The following is an 11,788-nucleotide window of genomic DNA, read 5'->3' as shown; positions in this document are numbered from 1 at the left end:
ATATCGCCTTGCGATCGTTTGAGAATACAGGCCAAGTGTTCTGGACATAGTTCTCCCGTGCACTTACGGTTTCCTTAATTTTTTGCATGCTTTTCGTAGCCTCTTAACTAGAAAAGAACATGAGAAAAAAATTTTCTACCCTACAAAAAACTCGGGATTGAAAGGGATCTATACGTCAGCGCCATCGTCATCGGCCGCAGTGCGCGAGCACCAACGATTGGTTGACGGTTGTTCAAACGTTTCGGATGCCGCGACCACGGTGGCCGCGACTTCAGCTGACGGGACTGCCGGTCAAGAACGTTCAGCCGCATGCTTATAATTTGTGGCCGTGAACGGGTTGTTTTCCATCACATTTTTTTCCGCTGACAACTCGGCATGGCGGATATGCCGGGAATTGAAGAGCTGAGGTGAGCACGACTTCTCTAGTGTATGGGGCGAGGCGCACATGTTAGACGCACGCGTCTCGCACATTCCCCGTTTGACTTTGCAGCCGACAGTGACATTACATTGCTGTTAATCACCAGCTAAAACAAACTTAGCGCAAATGTCGTAGGCCGACTTCGGCGGCATGGCCGGTAGTGCTCTTAGCAGTACCCACCATGGTAGCGAAAAGGCTGTGGTACTGCGACGCTGAGTTTCAGGTCTCTAGTTTGGTCCACAGTGGCCATGTTTCAGCGAGGACTAGGTGCAAACGCTTGTACTTGGGTTAGAAGCTTGGCCGAGCTGGTAGCGCTCCGTAGCGGTGTCTAGCACAGCGTGCTAATAGTTGTCTGCAATCATTCGTGAACTTAAAGTGAGGCCCCCTCTACAATGTGGATAAACCGAATTGTTAGGACGATAGTTCGGTTCTTTGTAACCATGGCGTTCACTGTCAACTGATGGTTTTATTTGAGGAACGAAAACCTAAATAACAAAAAGGCAAGAATCAAGAATGACCACAGTCTCAGAACACAAAGCCAGAGCTAGAGGGTGCCAAAATACCAGGCAACAGCTGTGTCCAGCTGGGAATTGCTAGCTGTATCATGTAGGCAAGAAGCCAAACAAGAAAACTTGCTGTTCTTGTTTCGAAATGTTGTCACTTGCCCCACGTGACAGAAACAGTTTGTAATGGTTTCTAGCCTGCCGTAACACTAGCCTACATTGATGCCTTCTAACTAGCAGCTTTACTACTGTCCTCTTGTAACCTTCTGTCATTTTGATTCCCATGTTTTCTATTTCTGTTCCTCAAGTATAACCACCCATTGATAGTTGGCACCTGTATTGTCTAAATTTTATGCTAGAAATGAGTTGTTGGAAACACTTTGTTTCATGAAGCTGTATCTAACCTCACTGCATGTTCCACAACCTGTTCCATGGAAAAAAAAATTATTTTGAACTCATGCAAACCCAATAAAAAAAAATTTTTTTTCTACCTAGTGGAATTATCTTCTTATTGGCCAACAATTTCTGGAAATGAGGTACACAGTGCCTTTAATCCTGAAAATTGTGGAGGCAGCATTCTGCACAACACACAAGATCATAAACGGATGAACAATTTGTGAACACGGTGTGTCGACCAAACAGACTTGTCTTCTTCAAGGCTGCAATCGGTTACAGCCTTCAAAAAAGCCTGCTTGTCGAAGTGTCACTCCAGAGAGATGTTGTGTTCGTGAATTTTTCATCTCTTCAAATGAGCTTCCATTTTCACCTATGGCCTTTTTGAAGATTGTAAACACACAACTGTTGCACCTGAGAGAACTTAAAAAGCAAGTTAGGGGGTTTGTCCTTTACCAGCCTGTTCTGATGTTTCCAACGAGAGATGTGTGGATGATGTTGTGAAGCATGCATTGCTATATTGTATTCACTGCAAACTTTCAGTGGCTAATGGCATTACATGGAGAAGTGGTTTACACATGTTTTACAATGTTCGATAAAGGAGCTTTGCTGGCAACAGAGGGGGGTAAGTGGTTCAATTGAGATGCCGTCTCATGCAGGAACGAATGGAAGAACAGATTTCTCTGGCAACTTGCTACTTGTACTTTGAAATTATAGTCAAATTATAGTAATAGTTGGAGGTTTTAAGTCCCAAAACAGCAATATGATTACAAAGGGGGGGGGGGGATAGTTGAGGGCTCCGGAAATTTCAACCCACTGGGGTTCTTTTACATGCACCTAAATCTAAGTACACGGGCCTCTGGCATTTTCACCTCCATCGAAAATTTGGCCGCCACAGCCGTAGTTCGATCCCGCGACCTTCGGCTCGGCAGTCGAACACCATAACCACTAGGCCACCGTGGTGGGTGTAATCAATGTGTAGTGACGCATGAAGCGGTGGTAAGAGTTGTTTTTTTTAATACCGATGTCGCACTATGTGCCATTGACGGGGATTAAACCCCTTTGGAATGAAATTTCTCAACAGTGTGCGACTCCTTCTGCAACTTGCATAAAGAAGCCAATCAAGATCGAGAAATTCAATCCGGATCATGTGTGATTGCATACAAAAGTGAACGTGTGGCACCGGCATTAATTCTGAGTTGGGAAAAGAAACTTTGAGAACCAGGGGAGCTTCCTTCTTGACGTTGTATGGCAGATCGAGGAAATTTTGAATGGTGGGTGTACTTGCACTGTGGCAATAATTGCTTACAATGAAATGTGTGGACCATTTCTACATGGCTTCAAGTATGTCAGCTGTGCTGTACATGGTTTCCAAATCAATGAAGCACACTCTACTTTCGATCTTACAAGTGTTTTCTGTAATACAAGGTTGAGGGAAGATAGAGCGCGAGAAAAATTGCTATGCAAGAAATCCAAGTGTGCGATTGGCGGAGTTAGTCTCACATTTCACTGGTCAGGATCTGGAGGCTAAGTGAAAGTAAGGCATTCACAGGCTATTATATTTCTCAGCACTGTCATGAATGCATCAAGAAGGCCAGCCACGTTCACACCGGATAATGTTAACAGTAAGTAGTGTCTGAGAATGCCTGCAGGCAAAGAAAGAACTTTGGTTATGAGGGGCTCCCAAAGGCTTGGCACTGCAAGAATCCACAGTAGGTGAATAATGATGAAGGGTCTGGCTAAAATAGTCAAGCTATGACTTATTGGATCAAGGATAAGTCTTCAAATTTCAGTGAAACTTTTGCTAGTTGGAACAGTGAGAAATGTACATTTTTTTTTTCACTTTGTTGAAAAAAAGTGGGCCACAGTTGCTCTGGAACGCTGTCGTACAATTCCAGTGTTGCCGTGAATGTGCATATCGTTGCCCTATAGCTTAACATAGTGTCAAATGAAGAGCAATGATACAACACAGAAATACTTGGAAAAGACTTGCAAAAAAAAAAATAACATGGAAAGGCCTGATGAAAGGGGGGGACATCAGGTTTACTGTTTCGACGGCGTTCCTAGAGTGGAGCTAGCTGCCTTTCTTTTTTCTTTTTTTTTTTTTTTGAGAGGATTGTCGCATGCAGTTCATAACCGTAACTCTTTGGCATCAAGGTTAACCAGCAATGTTAAGAAAAATTTTATCGAGTTGTATAGCACGTTTTTTATGCTCGTAAAAGAAGCGAGCTATTTTGCTACAATTTTTCGGGAAGGAAGACTTGGCCTATAGAGAACAATGTGCAAGAGTTTCGGGGCGTAAGAAACGGTGATGCCACAGTGATGTGTGCATGCTTGTTTCTTTCTGAATGCAGAGCTCAAGTGACAGAGGAGATCTGCGACATGGTCAGGGCAAAGGTCAACGAACTGACCAGTGTCTGGTGCGACGTGGGCATAGACTACGAGCCCACGCGTAGCCGCCTTGAACGCACGAGGGTTCACCTCTCCAACCTCCTCAACCAAATGGTCGACGGCGAGGTCGACATGAAGGAGAGGCTGCTCAAGAACATCGCACAGTTCACGGTCGATGTTCACCAGCTGTCTTCAGAGCTTGCCGTGCCCAACCCTGCGGTAAGATGATCGCAGAAGGTCACCGCTGACTTCACATTTCAGTTTTGGGAAGCATTTGTATAATGACCAACTTATGATCACTCAGCATGTGGGCGTATACTCGTTCATGTTTCCAAATAACTTGTTACAATGTATCGGCTTTGGTCGTTCAGCTTGGAGGCAATCTGCTTAAGGACAGTTCCACAGACAAACGGCACATGGAAGCACAGAATTATTAAAGGTGTTTGTTGTGCTGCAAATACAGTCACAGCTAGGGTTATTATGTAGCCTGTGCACAGCGAGGCAGGGCCCTCGGACTTGTTACGGCCAGACGAGAGAAATGAATAATTATATAAAATAGTGACAGCTAGCCAACATTGCAGCAGAAAGAGACATGGACAGAGCAATTCTGAAATGACAATTGCTAAAGTGAGGCAGTGTTAAGTGCGAAGAAGTGTATTACCCATCATTCCCATGTTAGTACATATACCTCACAGCTAAGTTCTTCACACTTGTCTTTATAGGAGACTCTATGGCACTCTGTATTGAAGTGCGGCAAGTTGTTGGGTTAGTCAGATAAAAACTACCAGTGGGCCAATAGCTGTTCTAGTTATTCGTAGTGGAACAGATTGCGACGGTGATATAAGTAGGCCATCTTGCTCTTAAACAAGTACTGACACGAACTAAAAATATTTTCGGCTTGTTGCTCTAAATTCAGCGACTCAGGGTCAGTCAAGCGACTGCAGGGTCTCACTGCAGTCGCTTGACTTTGGGACCCTCATCTGCATACTACTATCTACGAATTCTGTATTTTAAATCAATAAACTGAAACTGAAAAAAAAAAAAAATTAAAACACCAGTGTCGAGAACCCTAAAAATAGTGTCTTTGTGCTTGGGAATGCAATGAATAAATTAATACCGCTACCTTAAAAAAAGCACTTCTGGTTTTGGTATCGAGGGAGCGGTTTTGCAGTGACATGTAAAAGCATGCTGTAGACAAGAACGAGGGCCACATACAAATGTTTATTCAACATGCCCTTGGGCATATAAAGCACATGTGTCGTACACATTCTCATTAGTCAACAACTGACATAACCCCTGTAACTACCACCCTATTTCTCTTGCATCTGTTCCCTGCAAAATAAGCGAGCACATCATTCACACTTGTATTGTTAATATTTCATGACTCTCGCCACTGTTTCCTTCGAAAGTTTTCATGCTAAAACCGAATTATATTCACTAGTGACTTAAGGGGGGACACTGCTCTTAAAAAATTTTCTTTATTTCTTCATCGATTTTGATGAAACTCGGTGACTTTATGTATATTTGTGTGCTGATTTCAAATATGCAATTGTTTTTATATTATAGTGTGTAGTTTTTAAAATAGAAAATATTCCCTGTGCCTTTTGGGGAGCAAGATTTTTTCTAAACTGAGTAAGTTACAAATTAAATCAGCATATCTCAATAATCTGGAATCAGAACTGTGTGCAGTGCAACACAAATGGATGTTCTAAACCCATTTGAACAAAAGTTATGTTATGTTGAACATTCACGAGTGAGTCAATTTCAAGCCAGAATTTCACTTGTGAATGTTCAACATGCCATAACTTATGTTCTAATGGGTTTAGAACATCCATTTTTGTTGCACTGCGCACAGTTCTGGTTCCAGATTATTGTGATATGCTGATTTAATTTGTAACTCACTCAGTTTAGAAAAAATCTAGCTCCCCAAAAGGCACATGAAATATTTTGTATTTCAAAAAATACACATTATACTAGCAAAATAATTGCATATTTGAAATTAGTGCACAAATATACATAAACTCTGAAAGTTTCATCAAAATCGACCAAGAAATAAAAAATTTTTTTTCAAGTGCCATGTCCCCCCTTAAGCACTGCTCTAGACATCGGTGTGGCAATGGACTGTATTTTCTCGGATTTTACAAATTTACCAGGTTGACCACAAATTGCTCCTACTAAAATTGCACTGCTTGTGCCCCTCTGTTGCTTAAAGGGCGAGTAACAACCCTGTGGTCCAAAATTTGTGGTGAAGAGAACTGCGTGCTTGTCTGGTATAAGCATGCTGCCACAAGTATTTTGCGAAGAAGTGTAATAATAAGGAAGTTACAGGGGATAGAACAGTCGTTTCAGCTGGATTCGGTTTTTGAAGTCGAGAGTTTGGCGGACATAGACGAAGGAAACACAGCGCTGACCAAAAGTAAAAAGATATTCTTAAAAAATATATATTCGGTTTTCACTCGGCCTCACCATCCTTCTCAGTCACTCAGAGGGATAGGCTTAGTGTTCAGAGGATAGGCGCGATGTCATGACTCGGCCCACATCAGCAGCTTAACACATCAGCAGTTGTATCATGGGCGCACAGCCAACAACCGAGCAAGGCTTGTTCCATGTGTTGATCGTGTCGGTTGCCCACATGCGGAGCAACGAGGAAGCACTGTGCGAGGCACTGACGAGGTCAACAAATATGCGACAGGTGCAACAACTGCGTGGTCAAAACGCATCCCTGAAAAGGTCAAGGTGTAGTTTCGTAATGCAGAAGATCAATTGACGAGGTCAGTGCTATGTAACGTTGCCCATGGGCAACGTTAAGTCGCTTCGTGGGAGAAGAGGACCTGTCAGGCACAGGAGAAGGGCGTGGGAATTGCTTTTCAAAATGGGGCACCCATTTTGAACTACTTATATATTTTAAACTCAATCTCGCTCGTATATATTCAGTCTTATAAGCATCTTGGCGTTCATATTACTCTGTCATGGTTCGACCACATTGGCCACATAACATTGAAGGCCAATTGCATGCTCAGTTACATAGTGACATTTCTCCTGCCCCATCGTCTTTACAGTAAGCTATCACTTACATTAGTCTTCTACTAGAACATGCCTCATCCGTATGTCTAAGTACGTTATCAACAAGCTAGAAGTTGTTCAAGATCGCTCTGCCTGCTTCATTCTGTCCAACTAGTATCATCGGACCTCCAGCGTAACTGCCATGAAAGCTAGCCTTAACCTCAATTTGCCTGCCATGCACAGAAAGCTGGCTCACCTTTGTCTTTCAAAAGATATGTTAGCACAATCTCTCGCTGAGGTGACGTTTAATACAGCCTGCATCTCCCATAACAACGTACATATTCCTCAAAGTAACACATGAACGTACACTTATTCTTTTCTCCTCAAAAAACTGGCAGTGACTGGAATCTTCTTCCAACGTCAACCAACAGTATTTATTACTAAAACTGACACATTCTAAAAGGTTTTGAGCTTGCTCATTTTATTTTATTTTATGTATACATGGCACAGTCACTTGTATTTCGTGTGTTTTTGTGGGGCTTGACTTGGGATATTTCTGTGTTCTTGATTATTTGTGCATCATGTTTCTGATTTTCTGTATTCTGAATGCTCTGCTTAAAACTTATAGGCTGCTTTCTTTCTTCTCTCTACGAAGCTGTATGGACGGAATCGCGCTTATCTGGAGCGGTTGAGCAGCCATCCACAAACCATGCCAATGTCTCCTAGTGGTAGCCGCTGGTTTTGAGATAAGTTGGATACGAGCACGCATGCAGTGTGGCCACTAGATGTATTATCGCTGTGTCAGCGTGTAGGTTTCGTCATGGGCAATGGCAACTGTACATAACAATTTTCGTTTGAGTTTCTGTGCATGTCAGTGGTTCATCTGCTAAGCAGTTAAGGCTGCGTAAGGCAAATGCCTTTGCTGAAAATCAACACGCATGCTGTTTTTCACTTGATAAGGGGTAAAAAGTTAAGTCGCCTTGGCAGGTGGCCACCGTACTTGGTTGAATTAGCAGCGCGTGGTAGTATTTGAATTAAATGGTTGTGCTAAACAGCATGCTTATGCAAGTGTATAACTGCTTCATGAGGCACCCGACTAGCGATGTTAAAGATAATTTAAAGGGAGCACTATTATGGGTGATTTGATCTATAACATTAGCCTGCCTTTTTTTTTTTTACACAGTTGATTAGATTTGTTGATGCTAAGTTAACAAGACAAATAAAAGTATGAGTTTTAGGCGCACATTTGGAGTTGGGTAAATAATTTATCGTTAACAAATATTGCACCTATTGAGAGATTATAGAGTTGCACTCTACGCCATTAGTAGAGCTGTGCGAATGGCAAAATTTTGGGTGCGAAGCGAATTCGAATAATAAAGATTGAGTGCGAATCGAATCGAATAATTTCAAATAATTTTCGAATATTTCTCAAACATTTTTCGAATAATTCGAAGTGAAATTACAGAAAAATTTGCAGAGAATCCATAAGTAATTCTTGTGAGATAGCAACATGAAAGTGTTCTTTGCTAGGTTGATGAAGCGCTGGTGGTGTCATATTTCATAGTTGTCTTTCTTATCAAGAGTGAGGCAATGTAGAGGCCGAATTGTATTTATGTACATGATTTGGTGCAACCAAAGTGCTGCCGACAACACTTTACACGTGATAGGCAGAGATGCCATTTCCTCAGCCTCTCCTCCTCTTTCAACTGCTGTGGAAGGCCAACTGATGTGGCGGACAAGGGTGTGCTCCCTTCAAGTTTGGAGTTCCAAATCTGCCAAGTAGATGTCGATATATAAGAACATCTGAAATTTTGGATGCTAAAAAGCTTCGGCGTCCGATTTTTCGGACTTCCTGCCCAAATTTCAGGTCCAAAACAGCATTAAATGAGCCCCCAACTCTGCCACATCTTTCATCTCCATACTGGAACCAGCGTTTTCTTGAGTTAATACATTTGCGACCGTAGCGGAGCTTGAAAGGCAGCTTTGCCGCAATACGGGGGTGTGATGAGGTGAAGCATATTGAAAATTTAGGGACCACTTCCAAACGGACGTTGACTATCTCATGGCCAAGTTCGACCGTAACGGACCTTGAAAGGCAGCTTTGCCGCAATACGGGGGTGTGAGGAGGTGAAGCATATTGGAAAATCTAGGGACCATTTCCAATCGGACTTGGTCTTTTGGCTAAGTTCGACCGTAACGGAGCTTGAAAGGCAGCTTTGCCGCAATACGAGAATGTAATGAGGTGAAGCATATTGAAAATCTGAAGGGGTCACTTTCAACCGGACGTCGACTGCATTTGTTTTTGGGAAGTTCGAATAGTTCGAATAGTAAAATTTCAGTGCGAATCGAATCGAATAGCAAACACTATTCGAAAAATATTCGAAATTTCGAATATTCGCACACCCCTAGCCATTAGCCTCTCAAGCTCTAAAATTTTCACATGGGCTGTGAGCTACATTAAAAACCATTGCCTAACTTCCAATAACCTAAACAGCCTTGTGCAGATATGCGATCGCTCTTGGGGCGCATATTTATCAGTAAATAAACTTTGCGCTTTGTTTTCAGCACGCCAACAGGGAAAAAAAAAAAGACTGATCTCGTTCGCCATCACCCATGTACGATCTGCAGGCTGACAGAGCAATACCATGAGTAGCCTCGCCACAAGCGTGTTGATGGCGCTCATATTCAGCTCATCTCAAACCCAGCTGCAACCCTTGGGAGGCGCTGGCACCGTTCATGGCCGACCAATCTAGACTAGCGATTCCGTCTGTACAGCACTTGAGATAAAAATAAGTTGTGCATGGCATGGCTTCACTGGTAGCCACGTCTGAGCAAGCAGCCCAACCACTGTCCCGTTTCTCTTCAGATCCCAGATTCCCTGACAATACTCGAAAGGGAGAGCACCATTCGGGAAAGGCTGGAGCAGCTGAAGGAGATCAAGAACTATCGCAGGCGTGAGCGGAAGAAGCTGCGGGCCAAGGAAACCGAGCTGTGTGCCAAGCTGGGCATGCCAGCCTCGAACCTCTGCAGCGTCTCCGTTCCATCGGAGAAGGACCTTCAGGAGCTCGAGAAGCACGTTGAAGCGCTCGAGCAGGAAAAGGTTTGTTTCTGCTAACACTGGGGCATCCAAGGGGATGGCTTGTTAAACTTACTTTGTGCAACGACTGCAGCAGCCCACCCCCGCATACGCTAGGCACAAGTGAAAGTAGAATACATTTTTGTGGAAGAGAAGCCGCCGGAGCAAAGTTCTGCTGCAGGAAAAGAATTAAAACTGCAGATTTAAGCACGTTGCAAGCTGATAACCAGTAATGGCACTGAAGCCAGTACACTCGGCATAGGCCACTTTGGCCAGTTATGTTTTGTGAACAAAGCAAATGAGGACACATAATTTTGAAACCCTGTTTTGACTGACATAGGCGGTCTTCAACCCAAAATTTTCGTTAAAATTCGGAGCTGAGCCTTTTTCTTTTTTCCTTCTTTTTCTTTTTGTGGAAAAACGCTTCTGTAAAGGGGCCCTCCAATTTTGAAAGCACCTATTTTTTAATTTGTGGTTTACGTTGGCTGATGGCTGGGGATAATTTTAGCATACGTCAACGCATCGATATCGATAGATTTAATGTTTCAATCACTTCCGACCACATCAATGCCTAGTGGCACTTGCTATAACTATTGCAGGCAGAAATGACTGAGAAGAGCACAGGCCTTTGATTGGACAAATGCAGCGTTAGAAGAAATCGAGGCAATGCATTAAAAAAAACTTCTCAGATTTTCTTTTGCGTCCTTTTCCATTGAACATTAGACGTCGCTGCAACAACAAAAGAAAAACCGTGCAACTTGAAAACACTGTAAGGGTGCTGTTTGTTTGACTGTGGTAACTGTGTGATCACTGCGTTGGATGCAAGGCAACAATGTTGTGCAAGCTTCCCCTACGTAGGACTTCTCGGCTCATTTCATTGGCGGTGCTTTGCAACGTCAGTGTAGTGATGAGCATTAAAACCAGCTGCAAAAACTTTCGATACTAAGCTTATACAGTCGAACGCGGATAAATCAAACTGGAAGGGGATCGCGAATTAGTGTAGTTTGATATATGAAAAATTCTATATAAAAAAATACAGGCCCCGAGACCTTACCAGTGGCGGACGATCACCTACAATTGGCGAATTCAAGAATGACAACTAATTCCACACACACGACTCAACACAATGTTTTATTTGTGCGAAAAAAAAAATCGCTTATCTGGCCTGCTTCTTCGTCTTCGAAATGAAGTTGAAGATGCTGGCCTCGATCTTATCGAGGCCGTCCAGGTGCGACAGCCCAGTTCACTCCATGTCGCCGCAGAAACAGCGAATCGAGCCGAACGCTGCCGCCACTTCAGCGGCAGAGTACGCGCGTGTAGCCGCCGCCTCGTCCAGACGATCTTCGTTGCCACTTGAGCTGTCGCCCTGGGCATCCTCGGTCCCTGCTACCGCAGCTACAATGTACTCGTCAGCGAGGCTCGCAACAGCCTGAACATTGCAGTCCGCAGACACTTCGAGTGGAACGGCAGCCGGGAGGAGCGACAACAACTCGTGAAATGCGTCATCTATACGCTTGTCGTCGCCATCTTCACTGGCTTCCGCAAGTTCCACCGTCACAAAGCCTGCCTTCTGGAAGCAGTTGGCCACTGTGTCCATCTTCACGTCTCGCCAGGCGCCAGTCACCATTTGAATGGCACCAAGCAGGTCAACTTTCAGACCACCTTGAAGGACTTGATGACGCCCTGGTCGAGCAGTTGCAGCTTTGCTGTCGTGTTGGCCAGCAGAAACTTCAGCTCGATGTTTTTGAGCTCGCAGGGGAGCACGCACGCAAAAGAGGAATGCGGAATGCAACAACTCACTCCGCCAACAAAGCGCTCGCGATCAGTCGCGATCGCGGCGATGGCTACCCGGGCACCCTGCGAGGGCAGCAGCAATGTACGAAAGGCGCAAGCTGTGGTTGACTGAGCAAATACGAAAGGGGTGGGCTGTGGCTGGCTGATGAAAACTCTCAAAACAGCAACAAAAGAAAAAGGAAGAAAAGGTGAGAGGAGGAGGCCGCCAGC

General features: G+C 43.9%; 1 protein-coding gene across 1 annotated transcript in view; it reads left to right on the top strand.

Annotated features, from left to right (window-relative positions):
• The first annotated feature begins 268 nt into the window (after positions 1-268).
• LOC119382139 (protein regulator of cytokinesis 1-like) overlaps positions 269-11,788 on the top strand; it is a 144,639-nt gene continuing 133,119 nt past the window's right edge. The window contains exons 1-3 of the mRNA XM_049412722.1: positions 269-407; positions 3,669-3,924; positions 9,575-9,808. Coding sequence (XP_049268679.1) covers positions 376-407; positions 3,669-3,924; positions 9,575-9,808 — 522 coding nt within the window. The 5' untranslated portion in view covers positions 269-375. The remainder of the gene's footprint in view (positions 408-3,668; positions 3,925-9,574; positions 9,809-11,788) is intronic.

Source organism: Rhipicephalus sanguineus, chromosome 2, assembly GCF_013339695.2.
Source record: "Rhipicephalus sanguineus isolate Rsan-2018 chromosome 2, BIME_Rsan_1.4, whole genome shotgun sequence".
In the NCBI taxonomy this organism is placed as follows: Eukaryota; Metazoa; Arthropoda; class Arachnida; order Ixodida; family Ixodidae; genus Rhipicephalus; species Rhipicephalus sanguineus.
The sequence above is the reverse complement of the archived record's forward strand: the minus strand, read 5'-3'. Positions and strand labels throughout refer to the sequence as shown.